The following is a 16,025-nucleotide window of genomic DNA, read 5'->3' on the forward strand; positions in this document are numbered from 1 at the left end:
ATGAACACAGCTAAGAAATACCAGCATGCTCAAGAGGGTTTACGCTGACATCTGTGGGGATTTATAAACATGCAGAAAGGCTGGTGGGAACACAAGATGCTAAAATCCTTAATCCATGAGCCACAGTGGCAGGCATGAGGATTTCCCAAGCTTAATAAGAGTAGATCTTCACGGGGAAATAAAAAGGCTGTTGTTCGCTCAACAGAGATGAACTGGAATCTAACTGAGACTGACTGGCGTACTGAGAGTAAAGAGAAAAGAAAGTACTTTAGAAGTAGGAATAGAGAGGAGGAAAACAATTCCTGGCGCTCAGAATGTGGAAAAGGAAAAACCAGATAATGAGAAAAAATGTTTAAAAAGCTGAAGCTAAGGCATCCTACATTAAATGATGTTCCCATGATCCGTTTGTCAAAGCCAGAGGCTACGGTCCATCGGTGGTTTCAAAATTCAGGGTCTACCTGGCTAAGATACAGTAAAGAAATCCTTCCTCCCCCCAGTGAGAGCTCTGTTTGATGTGAGCAGGCATTTCATCAAGCTGGAATTGTACTTCTCTGTGCTACAACAAAAGTAAATCCACATACGTCGCTAGGATTTTCTCTCATGTGTGCTACTTTTGTTATACAGCACCTCAAGAAAGAAGAGATCAGAGAGCAGTGGTCAGTAAAACCTACTCATGGCCACTTCATTAGGTCATCTGATCTCCCGCTCGTTAATACAAATGATCTAAGCACCCAATCAGGTGGTGGCAATCCAATAGTTTAAACATGAGGACTTCGTGTAGAGAACCTCTTTAAGTTCAAAACAAGTATCTGATTGATGAAGAAGAAGGGTGATTTAAGTGCCTGTCAACGTGGCATGGCTCTATTTCAAAAGCCGCTTCCATACTTGGATTTCAACACAACCACGTCTAGGATTTACAGGGAACGGTTCAAAAAGAGAGACTATCCAGTGAGCAGCAGTGCTCTGGGTGAAAATGCCTTGTTGATGGCAGAGGTCAGGAGAATATCCACACTGCTCTGAGCTGACAGGCAGGAAGCAGTAACAACAGTAATCACTGCTTATTACAACCAAAGGATGCAGAAGAGCATCATTGAATTTACTGAAGAAGATGGGCCACAACAGGAGAGATCACACTGGATGCGACTCCTGTTACATGAGCAGGTAATTGAGACTGCACTTCACAGATGCTCACCATACCTGGACTATGAAATATTGAGAAAGTGTTGTCTGGATGGTAAACAACATAAAATATGGATCCATCCTGCCTTATATCAATGGTTCTGGATGTTGTAGGTCAGCGGTAACCAATCCCCGGGTCCGTGAGTCATTTGGTACCAGGCCACGAAAGTTGAGGTTCGGGTGTGAAATTCATGGTTTTCAGGGTTTTTATCGTTTTTTTAATCGTTTTTATAGTTAACTCTGTTTTCCCTGGTTCTTTTCCCGTGTGTTATGAATACATCTTTTTTGGGGGGTACCGGTACTGGTTTTATTTTGTTGTATTTATCTGCGACACCTTAAAGGCCGGTCTGTGAAAATATTGTCGGACATAAACCGGTCCATGGCGCAAAAAAGGTTGGGGACTGCTGTTTTAGATGATATAATGACATGGGAAGCATTTTCTTGGCACATTTTGGGCCAACTCGACAATTGCTGCCTATGTCGATCCCATTACGACCACAGTGTACCCATATTCTGATGACTCCTACAGCAGGATATCACATCATCTCACAAAGCTCAAATCATCTCAAACTGGTTTCCTGAACATGACAGTGAGTTCACAGCACTCAAATGGCCTCCACGGTCACCAGATCTCAATCCAGTAGAGCACCTTTGGGATGTGATGGAATGGGAAATTCACATCTAAATGTGCAAGGTGCAAATCTGCAGCAACTGTGTGATGCTATCATATGACTATGGACCAAAACCTAGCACCTTGTTTAATCTGCGGCACAAACAATTAAGGCAGTTCTGATGGCAAAAGGGGGTTCTAGCAAGGTGTACCTCTTTAAGTGGCCAGTGAGAGTATATCTGTATATCAGGCAGCAGGAACGGATTAGCCAATTCACACTGGAATAAACAACTAACTAGATTCATTATTTTTAATTAGGAAGTTATTTATTCAGCTCTACTAGAAGATTAATTATGTAAATTCTATTTTGAAAGTGCAACAGTTGTTAGCTACCATAGCATGGAAGAATCTAATGAAAAGAGGGTCAAGAACAGTCAACTGATTTCCTTTATTTGCTTTAGTTGTCGAGTTAATCGCAAACAGTGGTCCAGACTGAAACGCGCCAATGACAACATTTTCTCTCTTGATTGTTTTCAGTGCTGTTTTCTTTGATTTAACAGTTGTTGGGAAGCTTTTATTAAGATAAAGTAATTTCTCTTGAACTCAATTAATATTATACTGACTTCCCCACATTTCTTTTCAGCTCCGCTGGATGCGTTTGTGCAGGGAGGTGTGCTCGCTGTGAGACTAAGAGCAGGGAAAGTAGAAACTATGTGGTAACTATGTGAAGCTAGTGCAAATCAATTAGGTGAAAAACAGAGATCAATAAAGGATAAAATATATAAATATGGATGGCATGGTTAAGACAAAGACAGCGACTATAAAAAAAAGCTTAATTTAAGGATTCAAAATGTCACAGTAGCTGCTTTCATTTTTTTATATAATATCTAAGTTGTGTTCCATGTGTTTACTGACGTTTTGATACGTTTTCCACAAGAGCATAATTTTTAGCTTAAAAAAACAACTTGCGCAGGAAAAGAGACAAATATTCATTAAAATATAGCAGCTGTTACCATTTTGGGTAAGTTTGGTAGAGCAGACCAGGGTGGAAATCTGAAAGGAATCCTTGCTGATGGTACAGATGCCCAGGGTCTGGGTATTTTTTCCAGTGGTGGAGTAGCCTTTCTCTTCCATCTCCAGCTTTGTGGAAGGTAGGTTTAGGTACAGAGAAGAGTCCTCTAGCTTCTTTACCTCCGCCTGGTTTTAGAGAACAAGTCTCAGTCAGTTTATTGGTAGAAACCCCAAATTACTGTGTACACATTAAAACAATGTTGCATTCTATAGCTGTGGTTTTAATGGATCTCCCTTTGATATATATTATCAACAAAACAATTTGTGTGTTTTTCTACCGAGCTGTTGCATGTGAGAAAAATATCATTCATTTCCAAATGCAGGGTTGACTGACGAAAACAACAATCCAGAAAACATGACAAGACAAATGTAACAAGATTGATTTTTCCCATATGAACTTTTTAATTAACATAAATGGGCACCGTAACACAGAGGTATCATTATGCAAGGGTTTTTAATTGGAAAGTACTCTCATTTCCTTGTGCGGGCTGATGTGTACCAGCTACCCAATTCACATACAAAGCACTGATGGCAGGCTGTTATGATGACAGTCGCCGATACAATAGGGCAGTTTTTCACCTACAACTTATTTCATGGTCATTTCACAAGGACAGCGGGCTGTCTGACGAGTAGGCAGCAAGAAACAAAGACTAAGTGTGTTTATGGGATGTTTTTGTTTTGTTTTTTTACATTTACCTTGTACACGATGAGATCATGCTCACCGTCCCTCAGAGTGGTCCCGTCATACCTCATCAGCTTCACAAAAGACAAGGCAAATATCTTCTCCGATTTATCTTTGGCTGTGGAAGGAAAAAGAAACACGCAAGCAATAAAGACAACTTGGTTATTGGTGTTTACGTTTGAGACTAAGTTCATATATACAGTTCGCTTTTTTGTACCGTTTGCTTTTTGTCTCATTTTGCAAAACAAAACACACCGCATCTTTCGTACGTGTGCAATATGCTTATGTGAACAGTGTTCGTCTTCGGGAACAAAAAAGAGATCATATTGCAGTAAACCATGCAGCACTGCTGACGTTACAACAAGTCATTAACAAACCAGCAGTCTGAAAGAAGTGATAATCCAAACGCTAACCTCAGCACTACACTCCCTGAGTCAGCTCCTGAGTTAGCACAAGAAACTACTGTTCCCCTCTGATGTCTTTATTAATGCTATGGCTGCATCTGTCCGTGAACTGTTTATTTTTCACCCTGAAGTGAAGCAAATGTACACGCGCCGACTGTTGAGACCAATTATGCATAGGTTTGAAGGACTTGTGCATAATATAATGCGAGGGACGTGGGAGATGCAATCACAGTTGGTTGTTATATAACAATATGTGCCTTAAAATAAAATAAAAAAAACCTGCTAATTACAAAAAGGAATATTGTTCAAGTGGCAGGCTTTGGATTAATGTACACTTGCTGTTATCAAATGAATAAACACTTGCACTTGTGCTCTGCTGCAGCTGTGACCAATTTGTATAATCCTGTAAGAGTGGAGGAAAGATGCTCGTGGTTTATGTGTGCAAGTGCAGACACATGTGTGATTGGGAATGTTGAGTGGAAGCGCTGCATAAACAAGGAAGAGAGTTACGACTTTGTCCTGTAACCGGGACTTTGGATGGGGCCACATACATCATCATTGCGGATCAACAAGCTCGGATTTACGCGCAGGGAGACGTGATTCATCGAAGTATATATCTTGCATTCTATCTGCATAAATCCCCTCATTGGTTTGCTGCCCGCAACTCACCGGTGAATAATTGCTAGGCTGAGATGAACCAGTGGAGGGAGAACACTGTAGGCATGCCATCCAATAATACCAAGTGTATTAGTGACTTCCTAAAGGGCACAGAGCTGAAAACTCTTAATTTGGACAAAAAAGGTCACTTTCAGGACAGAGCTACTTCTTTAAACCAATCGAAGTCCGATTTGTGTGCAAGTTTCGCAAATTTCCCCCTTAAGGTGGGCTGTCACTTCAAATTTAGTTGACTAAACTGTTCCACATTTTAAAGCATACCTGACTCACGAAGCAGAGGCATAAAGACAGATGAAACAAAAGTGAAAAGATGGCAGGAATCTTTTACAGCTACGGCAGCATCTGTGACAGCAGCCATCAGCCTGATGAGGCCTGACAATGTTAGAGTGCTACTCTGACGCACTGTGTTCGAGCTGGCCTAATTCTCAACCAGAGGGCTGAGATACTGAACACATGAGCTCCACTAGTGGTCTTGATGAGCAGCTCTGTCACTCTGTGTATCCCCTTAAAGTTCAGCTCTAGCTAGGAGCACATCGAAGGAAGCAGGAAGGACACGGCCACATGACAGCGCAGGCAGGCAATACAAAGGCCTGACAGCCTAAATCTGCACTGCTTTTCATCACAAACTAATCACATGTAGAGAGGTTAAGGAACAAAAATCTATGCCCGTACACACAGCTGTTCCATCTTTGTTCACCCTTTCAAATATTAATATTAATATAAGAAAGTGGCTGATTATAGCACAGGTAATAGGTATGCTAGAAACCACACAATTAAACCAGGTTGTTCCCACTGAGTTAAGTGCATGTATGATCATCAGTGGAGCCCTGCAACAGGTTAAGGTTGCGCCAGCTGACAGCTGATTATCAATAGCTTGCAAGTTAGCGAGCTTGTACTCCCTTTAAATACTTTAAATGAAAATCATAAGTATTATCAAATTCATATTAAATTTAATATGATATGCTAGAGTTTATTTTTACATCTCTAAACAGCATAGCATTTCCTAAAGGCGATTATACAGTATCTTTTAGAAAAAGAGCTTTTGTTAGTCAGTCTTTTCTTATTGAGCAGCGCAACATACTGTCATAGTCTAAAATAATATCACTTTACGTCGCTGTTTTTCACTGATTGTCCACTGATGTGTTTTTTGTTTTATCATTCATCTGTTTCGATCCCTTATATGTGCCTAGATAACCTTAGATCTTTTGTTTTCCGTTTCTTTCTATTAGTGGCATCAATCTGAAACGGTATGTGTATTAAAATGAGCCTGTATGACTAAATCTGGCACATTTACATAATGGACCTAAACGCTCATGTTAATTAATGTGCACTGCTCCTTATATATAACAATAATTATATCAAAAACACTTGCAGAACAGTCATACAGCCACTGTCAACACAAAAAAAAAAAAAAAAAAAAGAGTTTAAAAGGTTAATAAGAGCAATGCAGGTTTGGACAGTACCATTTTAGCTGTTCAACTGATAAACACACACTTATGTCGCTTTGATCATCAGGTCAATTACTCCTGGCCCAACCTAAGTTTAGGCTGAAGACCAGAGGCGATCGTGCCTGTGCTTCAGCTGCACCTTATCTTTGGAATAGCGTCCCCACTATTCGTGCCTTAGACTCTATCCAATCCTTCAAATCACAATTGAAAACATATTTAACCTGGCCTTCCCAACCAGTTAGTGCCCCCTAATCTAATTAACTTCTTAGTTGATATTTTGTATCTATGAACTGACCTTCCTTCTGAACTGAGGTCCGATACCTATTTTTACCTCACTCTTCTGGTCTATTAGTGCCTCGCTTCTGTCTGTGCTACTGGTAGTACCTGACCTGTATTTTGTTAATTGATTTATTTTGATGTGATGTGCTATACAAATAAAACTGTATTGTACTGTATGGTACTTATGGTCAATAATCAACGCATGCAAATGAACCTTTCCTGCTGATGTTTGAAGTGGGGAAAATAAGCTTCCCAATGTATCACCCTTTCTCACTTACCAGCAGCAGTTGTGCTTTTGCATTTGGGCTACACAGCACACATTACTGTGGGTGGACAGCACTACCTTACCCAGTGCATGCTCAAAAATATTCACATAATCTCCCAAATGGCATATTTAAGTATATAAAGAATGTTCCCACACTGTAACCAATCACAGTATGGCAAAGGATTAGACACGTGAAACACGGATCAGTGAACAAAGCGTCATAAAGATTTAAAACAGTGATCACTATAGAAATGCACTTTAAAGTTTTCAGCATAGAGAAACTGGCTGATAATCTAGTAAGTATCTTGAACTCAGACACTCCCAGTAATAGAAAAAAATATAAGAGAGATTTTACTCTGATCTGAGTGAGACTCGACCGTAGATTGCAGTCTATGGCCAACATGGATGACAGATCACAAAAACAGTTATCTTTAAGGTAGTCTTATGAGATCTTAACGTGTCTAAAGGATGGAAAACATTGGAAATTAATGAATTCTATTATGTGCTTTGATATCGACTGTACAAACGAGAAAATCTAACGGTTTGTTGGATAGTTCCTTCAAGCACAGCAAGAGTGGATGAGTAAGGATTTGTTTCATTGAGCATATTAGGTTCAGAGAGTCTGACCCAGACTTTACGTTAACTTCCTCTGTGAAATGAAAAATGAGTTTCTTCACTCTTCGGGTTATCGAGCTTAGAGTTTTCCCTTAATGCCCTCTCTAGATCTGGATCAGACCTCTGGTACGGTCTGCGGTATGTCTGTGATATTACGTGCAAATATGCTAGTTTCAGGAGGTGTTATTCTGCTCTTAAAAGCAATCTATTGCAAACTGAGATGAAAATTTAAGTCGTACACAGTGAGGCAGTGAGAGAAGTTGGTCAGAAAATTATAGAAATACATGCCTGCACGGATGCATACAATCTTAAACATGGATAAAATTAGATCAATGTACATAGGAATATCACCTTTACACCCAACATAAAATAAACCCTGGTCTCTATACTGTAAGCACATTCACCAGCAGCAGCAGTTCACCATGCACAAATCCAAAGAATCCAGCTATTACACCTTTTTTAACATGTCGCTATTGTCAATTGTCAGAGAAAAGTTGAAGTTTGGCGGAATCAGCATGTCCCTGCAGTCCCAGAGTCACTTGAGGTGAGCCAGTTTCTAAAGTAACCGTTACACCAAGATAACCGCAAGTCAGAGTTTCAAAGGCATGTCTCGTAACAGCATTAGTCTCCAGAGAAGCAAGGTGCCGAGCATGACAAGAAGGCTCTCCAAGTGGATTATAAGCCAGCGTTGAGCTCTGAGACCTGGCAATTTCCTCCAAACCACCTGCATGCAGGTGAGAAGCAAACAAAGCAAGAGGATTTTGGAAGTAGATGATGACAGCAGCTGCAGATTAGCGAAAGGGTATACTTTCCAATCCTCACGTCCTCCAAGTTCTGCTCTGCCTTCTGTGCCATTTGAGCTGATTGCTTTGTATATACTGTATACACCTGTCATGCTCCCCAAACCCTTTTTCCTGCACCACTCCTGTGGCTGTAGGAAAGCCTTGCCATGTGGCAGGCAGATGGGCTGGCAGAACTACCACTGCCAGGCTTCCCTGACCTTTACACCCCGAAAATTAGAAAGGGTGTAAATAAAACAGAAAACAGAAGGGCGTACAACGCTGGCTGCATTCAGCTAGACACTGGTCCCAATAAACAAATATGTCCCCTCAGGCATTTTTCACATCCCAGCCATAGTCTCTGACAAGCCACTCCATGACGCTGCTTTGTGCGGGGGACAGACTAATACCTCTGATTAATGTGACAAAGGGTGAGCTTCAAAGTATTTATCACTGTGCAACACATCTGCTTGGTTTGGATATCTTCCATTATATTTGCTGGGGATAGATTAGGAGCCAACTGTGCAGTTGGTCATCTGAAAAACTGATTATTCACAAGCTGACATTTATACTCACAGTCCTGTGATGAGCGGTGACGAAAGGTGAACCGCAAGTGGCTCCGGTTCACGTCTTCAATGGGAATAGCAACCTAAGACAAAGGACGGAAGAGGATTGGCTGACAGCCAGGAACATAAACACACACACTCACAGAAAATAAGGACAAACTGAAATCAGAGTGAACTCTAAACTTCATGGATTTTATGCTGTACAGAAATTAGCTCACATGTTGCAACACTTTTGCAAAAAATTGCTATATAATTATATGGGATTTCAGGAATTGAGAGAAAGTTTGCCTTTCTTTAAGTGTGATGAATAACTTCACTCTTCTATACAGTTTTGCACCACCGCATTTGCCACTAAAGTCTTGTGATAGAAATTACTGGCAATAAAAGCCTGCGGCGTAATGAAAAAACTTTGGAAACTACATGAAGGGGATGGCATCAAGGTAAAGGTAAAATAAAATGATTTAGAAGAGTAAAGAAAAAACCGTTAAGTGGCAGAAGTAAGCAGAAAAACAAACCTTTATCGTTTCAAACCAGCGGGGCTGCTTTACTTGGTAGTAGATAACAGACTTGTACTCATTGATCCCTTCATCTCCAGCTCCGGGAAAGATCACATTCTAGATAAAAGGTAAAAGACACAGAGCAATTAGGTAGTCAGACAATATAACTGGTTATCTGGTTATCCTTGCTTAGCTTTTAGTTCGCATAAAGTGCTATAGTTGTGATGGGTGAACTGCTTTATCATCACTCTGTCAAAATATTGGCACGCTCACAGTATGTGGAAAATTGACTAGCACTTATTTCATAAAGCAGAGCCCCTGGAGCAGAAAGCCTTAATCTAGCAGAATGGCCTTTAAAAGTCTGGATGCGCTTTATGCATGAGCACCTGTGTGCTGCCTGTCAATCTCATGACAGCATTGTGGAAATAAGAAATAAATTAGAAATTAATTATTTAAGAAGGAGCAGCAGTGGCTCCCATGCAGCAGGACGTGGAAGGAAGCCAAGAGCAGGGAAGCAGACCAGCTGGTGCTGATGGATCCAAACGTGTAAATTGGTCTTCCTAGCGGGTCCGCTGCGTTTCTACAACAGGTCAGGGTGCGTATGTAAAATACTACGTGCCCCACTTGAGGATTCGCCAAGAGGGATGGAGTGACAGCGGATGGTGCGCACGCCTTGTTTCCGATCAATCTGTGTTCAGCCAGCCTACCTCTTTCCTCCCACTACTCCAGCTGACTCCCTGGCCTGCTAGTGTACTGCTGCTGAAATACTCCTACACTAATGGTTTCTGACAACCAGCAATTATGAGGAATAACAGACCTCATCTCCCCCAGCCATGCTCTGGGGGGCAGGTGGTAGCTCTAGCAGTGCTGCTCCTTCTCTAAGTGGCCAGGGTTTCTGACAGCTCCAGATTTCACAGAGGGTGAAAGTGGCTAGGGTCTAACTACAGGTGAGAAGAAGTTCTGGAGGGGTGCTAATCAAAGTCAAAGGTAATAAAAAGTTACTGTCCAGCCTCCACAAATCCTGTAGGATTTGGAGGAAAGAGGAAGGATGACAAACACCAGAGGCAGAAAGTCACACGGAAAGAGAAGAATGGACAGAGAAGAATAGAGAGGATCAGAAGCCTGAGGGAGGCAGAAATGAAAAGAAAAAAAACACACAAAAAGCAAAACCCACAAATTTAACCTGTTAAAAAACTCTGTGTGAGGAGAGAGTTATTTCAAGTGCCTAGTACATACATATACATCTTTAAAATGAAAACAAGACATTTTTTATTTTGGAATAAAAGTCGAAAAACCAAGTTTCATTATCAAGAAAGAGACTTTCAGCCCATCAAATCCATGAAGGGTAAGGAAGAATTTAACCACTTCTTGCATTTCTTGCAACAAGGGAGCTTTTGCAATGCAACAGCAACATGGTGACAACACTTCTAGATAGGATCGATCTCTCTTGATCTTTGCTCTCTACTGTCACTGACTTTATTTATTATACCGCAAAGGCTCAGACAGCCTTGAACACAGACCTTCAGCAAAACATAATGACACAGGGTGGGAATTCACACATCAAATTTGTATCCGCTTCAGCTTATCATAGCTGTATTTGTCTCATACTAGGTTCTTGCTTCAAAAAGTTGCAGCGTTTCCTTCTTCTAAAGAAACTTTAACAGCTAAAAATGTGAAACTTGAGGAAATGGTACAATTTTCCACCACCATTCTGCTCTAAAAAGCTTGAGACACTATATAAATGTCTTTTATGTCTTATATGCTTCCCTAATCTATTTGAGAAATCTCTCTTTATCGCACTCTCACTAAAATACACACAGTTTTGCTTCATCGAGCGCTACAAATTCGAAAAGTCTCTCTCTCATACCTGGCTGCATTGATTTGTATAAAATTCAGTTTACTTGATCGAGGGTTATGACTCAGTCAGTGGCTAAAATTTAGGTATGACTGATTAAAGTCGATGTGGTTTATTAAAACAAATCTGCAATAAGTCTGCCGCACAGCATACCAAAGGCCAATCCAAAAGTTAAGTTACTTAATTCAAATCAAATTCAAAGTAACTGACAATAAACTAGAAAACAGATGTTACCTGTATTGTTGCTGTTAACTTCTTATATTTGAATAGACTTTAAGAAGTCAGTAGTGTATATGGGGTAGGTTCTCAACTGCTGTTTGAGGTTAACAACTGCTAATATTTAGAATTCTTAGAATAAGCTTGCACCTACATTAAGTGTTGGTTTCACTCAAATGTCATACTTGCACCTCCCTGCAAGACCAAATGATCTGCTTTGTAGGTGTAACAGCTTATCTATGCATCTTATATATTCTGATGGGTATTCAAAAAAAAAAAAAAAAAACTCAACAAGTGCACATGAGATTCCAATCCTCATTCTATAAAAATACAATTTATAAGCAGAAGCTACTCAAGAATTGATTATTCCTCTGATGTAAGATTAATTAACAGATTTTTTTTACCAAGCGCTGCAGATTGCATTAAAAAAAATACAGATTTTGAGACAGCTTGCTTACAAACAATTAGACAGGGGAGAAATGATCCCTCTAACTTCATTAGCAAAGGTAATTAATTATACCAGAAGAAAAATGCTGATTTCACATCATCATTATGCTGCCCACGTTGCCTGTCCACATGCCTGAGTTTGTTACTGGCTCTGACAACGGCTGATTTTCATGGTAGTGAGCCAAATTTTAGGCTTCTCCATCAGCCACAAAGCAACAATATTACAACTTGTAAATCCTGACAAGCAGCAAAGACATACAGTTTCCCTGTATATCACTCTTCTTTATAGGAGACCTGGTCAGTTAAGCGCAGTGCTGAGCAGTGTGAGACTAAAGGAAGCCGGGTAATATCACAGTCTGTCTGAGAAACCACTTGGTTACAGCACTCGTGTCCTGAATGCTGAGAGCACAGGAAAAATACCAAAGCAGTAGGTTAACATTCCTCGGTCGTACCTCGAGCTTCTTGCCGTCCTCATCATAAACCGACATGGTCACCTCAACGTTTTTGGGGGTTGTCTTACTCCCTTTGTCAAAATCCCCCTGAACCAGAGTCACGTAGATGTCGTTTCGCACATCCCCTTTAGGAAATAAAGAAAAACAAAAACAAGAAATGAGAAACCACCAACGCTTCGACGCTTCTTAGGGCTTCAGTTTTATCCTTTTCAATAATATTAATATTACAGCAACACTGGATATTATATGTATGACTGACTTTGCCCCATTAAATAAATAATGTCTTGGGTTTTTTCTGTATTACAAATATTTTATGAACTGCAACAGTTTTCAGTAAAGTAGGAATCTAAACAAAACACTGATTTGCAAATCAATTAAACCCCATATTTAACTACTTTTTTTTTTAAATAAATACTACTACTATAAATAAATACTTTTAAATAAATGTTCATTTTGAGTTTGATCCCCTTTTTTTATAAACTGAACAGGGACAACTGAAAATTTTAAAAGAAAACACCTGCTGGGTGAAAAAAATGACAATTCATTAAATTATTTAGTAGCATCACTGTGTATAAAAAGAGTATTATGGGAAAGGCTCACTGCTCTGTGGGAAATACTACAACAACTTAAGAATTTGGGATCTCCCAGGTAGCACTGCATTAAAAATGCAAACCCATTGTGAGTTAACACATCGTTTCCTTGCTTCCACTGATGCAAGTTTAAACTCCACTATGCAAACAATCACATATCAAGAAGACGCAGAAGAACCGGATCCTTCTCTGGGCCAGAGCTCATTTATGATGTATTGAGGTGACATGGAAATCTGTCTTGTGATCTGACCAATAAAAATATGAAAGCCTTTCGTCTCTCTTTGAAGAGAGCATGTTATCAGTGCACATGATGCTATGAGGGTGTACTAATGCACAACTTGTACAAGTTTTGGAAGCACTATTAATGCTGAAAAATCTATTTTGGAGCTGGACGTGTCACCTTCCACATTGTGTCTTTTTCATGGTGGTGAGCCTAATTTCAGGTTACTCCATCAGCTACAAAGCATCAATATTACAATTAGTAAATTCTGACAGGCAGCAAAGGAATACAATTGTGCATCGCTTTGCTTTATTGGAGACCTGATCAGTTAAGCGCCATGCTGAGAAAGCACAGTATATCACAGCTTGTCTGAGACACAGGGTTGCAGTCCTGGCCTGTCACCAACTGAGAACATTTGAAGAACTGTGAAATGAAAAATACAACAAAGGAGGCTTCAGACTGAGTCGCTTCCAATCTTATATCAAGGAAGAATGTTGCTCTAATATGAAATGTGTAGCCAGTCTTAAAAATCCTTTAAGGGTGTTTCGCAAAAAGAATATCAGAGGTGATGCGAGACGGTCATACACCTGCCCTCGTCCAAATGTTTTTATTAAATATTGTCGAGCTTCTCAATTAAATATGGGGATTCAATCATTTCGGTCTGTTTTTATTTATATTTTACACTGAATCCTGACTTTTTTCTGTAACAGGGTTATGAACCCCACTGAAAGCATTCAGCCATTTAGCCAGGGAACTTTCTGAGGCAGGCAGCAAAGGGGAAGCTTTTTAAAACCTGGCATAATTATCTCAGGGAAGCCCATCTTGCGAGCCACGGCTGTTGATCGGTCCACAAGGTGAGGGAAATCCTTTCTTATCTGATGGATGTCTCCAGGAAGCAGCTTCAGAGTGACCCACAGGCCTGGTAATGGAAACAAGAAAAGGAAGTGAGGCATCAAGTAAAGCAGTATGTCATGAGGAGACAGGTAAAGAGGCATGAATCAACTCTAGGGAAAGTGATTCATTTTTGTGCGTTTTGCTTGGTTCAAAGTTGGGTGTGATAAGCTGCTGTGACTAAAAGCTACGACACAAGTACGGTTTTATTGTATTAGAGAGAAAATCTCTGAACTATTTATAGTCTATATTGTTTTCATTTCATCTGTTTGTACCAAGTCTTTTAATTTTTCTTTTTTTCTTTTTTTAAACAATCTGACACCAGTAGCTGCTCTGACTTTCTTCTGATTGGGAGAAATCCTTGGCTCTTTTTCCAAAATGCATGGCAAGCCAGTTTCAGCTCTGTAAGCACATTTAAAGGTGGCTTCACTCACTCTTAATATTCTCTAGGGGGGGGAAAAAAAAAAGACCCACAGAGTCACAGCTTTGAAGAAGAAATGACTGAATGGATCAAATTAAAGCAGTCTGTAGTGCCCTTGTTCACAGGCCACAAGAATGAGTGGTCCTTGTGAACCTTAGAGACTTTATTCACTTACACTTTATGGGCCCCTTATTGCTATGAGTGACAAATCCCTCACTAGGTTAGCTGGAAGTCTTTTGATATGCGGACATGACCGAAACAGCTGCTGCGAGTACTCCACTGTTCTTCCCAGCGAGGGTCAGGGCAGACCTGACATTTATCCAAGTACGTCTTCATTGGGCGTGACAACACCATGGAGACTGTCATGTTATTTCCCCTCCTCAGCAGCACAAATCCCTCAGATGGTGAAGGTTGTTCTTCTCAGCACAGATGTCGAGTCCTTGATAAGCGCCATTCTTCACAAAAGTCTCAACATCTTAATTAACAGCTGGATCGCTTGGATACTGTAGTCCTGGCGATGAGACCGACTATTTATAGTGTGAGCAGTAATTTATGGTGTGAGCGCTAAGAGTAAATTGTGTTTTTCATTAGCAAGTGGAACAGTTTTACTGCCTTGCAAGTATGTTGGGGTTAATAGTACCTTGTACAAAAAAAGATCTAAAACAAAAAAATAAGGCTTGCACTGACTTCAAAAAAAGATTTTTAGCAGCATCTGATTTAATCAAAAGATAAAATAGATTTTTTTCTCCTGGTTCATGTGAGGTGACGATGGCAAGGACAATTTGACAGAAAACTGGGCTTTTTTCTGATGTTTTGAATTAAAAGAAAAATTCTTGACTAAATGAAACCTAAATGAAAGAAGAAAATAAAAGAAAGAAATAATAATTTTATAACAGTTTTTCCGTCGCCTGTACAAAGTGTACAAACGCCCGATGTAGTGAGGCGAGTTTCTTCCTTGGCCTCGGTTCCTCTATCAGAACTGTTGCACTGTACCTTGGCCCTTGTGATTGACCTCTTTGGCGGTGATAACTTTGTTGATGACTGTCTGGAGGAAGTCATTCTCCCCTGCCACCCTGGGTGAAAAACGGGAGATGTTCAGCTGCTTGTGGCGAATGGCGTCATCCAACGCTAGCCTGCAGTACGTACACACCAGGCAAACACCACGGAGAAGGAGAGGTGGCAGGAACAGGAGGAGGAAGAGGAGAAGGTGGAGGAGTGGGGCAGGAAGAGCCATAAAGTGATGGTTGTAAGAAGGGGAGTGGGATGAGGGACAGACAGAGAGAAAAGAGAGACACACCGAAGAGTGATGCGAATACCATGACAGACACAAAGCCACTTGTTAGCAGTTAACAGCGAGCCAGGATGGGTCATGAAAGAAACACAAAGAAAAATGATCATTTAGGAAATTAAGTCCAGTCAGTATCCATAGAGCAACAGTATCAGAGTGAATGCTGACTTTCCCAAGTTTGATCTTGGTTGGGTTTTTTTCCCTTTTATTTTTAAAGATGCAACCCCCCCCCCCCCCCCCCCCCCAGAAAACCCCAGAAAAAATCCAATCTCAGAAACAAACTCTGCTTAGCATCAGAAAAACACTCAAATATAAGTACCAAGTATAACATGTTTTGTACTCCGTAGGGCAACAAATTCATTGAAACAGCTGATGCACAGAGCATAAAAAGTAGCAGATGTGATCTGGGAGGCACCACATGTGTGGCAGCTGTCACAGGAAAGTGTGTTGTGAGCAAAGATGGCGTCTGCTGTGTAGAGGCTTCTTAACAAGCAGAAGGAGATGAGCATGGAGAAGACGACTGTAGTGATGCACGGAGGAAGCAATAAAGAATCTCTGCCCCTCGCACTGTTTTC

At 40.5% G+C, this 16,025-nt stretch overlaps 1 protein-coding gene across 2 annotated transcripts in view; it reads right to left on the reverse strand.

Moving 5' to 3' along the window:
• The window catches only part of dock1 (dedicator of cytokinesis 1), a 196,844-nt gene that overhangs the window by 144,966 nt on the left and 35,853 nt on the right, over positions 1–16,025 (reverse strand). Inside the window, exons 12-18 of one of the 2 annotated variants that reach the window (XM_026178424.2) lie at positions 15,156–15,235; positions 13,644–13,769; positions 12,041–12,165; positions 9,089–9,187; positions 8,584–8,656; positions 3,557–3,660; positions 2,803–2,986 (exon numbers count right to left, since the gene is read on the reverse strand). In XM_026178424.2, the coding sequence (XP_026034209.2) occupies positions 2,803–2,986; positions 3,557–3,660; positions 8,584–8,656; positions 9,089–9,187; positions 12,041–12,165; positions 13,644–13,769; positions 15,156–15,235 (791 nt within the window). Of the gene's footprint in view, positions 1–2,802; positions 2,987–3,556; positions 3,661–8,583; positions 8,657–9,088; positions 9,188–12,040; positions 12,166–13,643; positions 13,770–15,155; positions 15,296–16,025 lie in introns of both variants that reach the window. The other variant, XM_026178422.2, reaches the window with a different exon arrangement.

Source organism: Astatotilapia calliptera, chromosome 8 (genome assembly GCF_964374335.1).
Source record: "Astatotilapia calliptera chromosome 8, fAstCal68.1, whole genome shotgun sequence".
Classification (NCBI taxonomy): Eukaryota; Metazoa; Chordata; class Actinopteri; order Cichliformes; family Cichlidae; genus Astatotilapia; species Astatotilapia calliptera.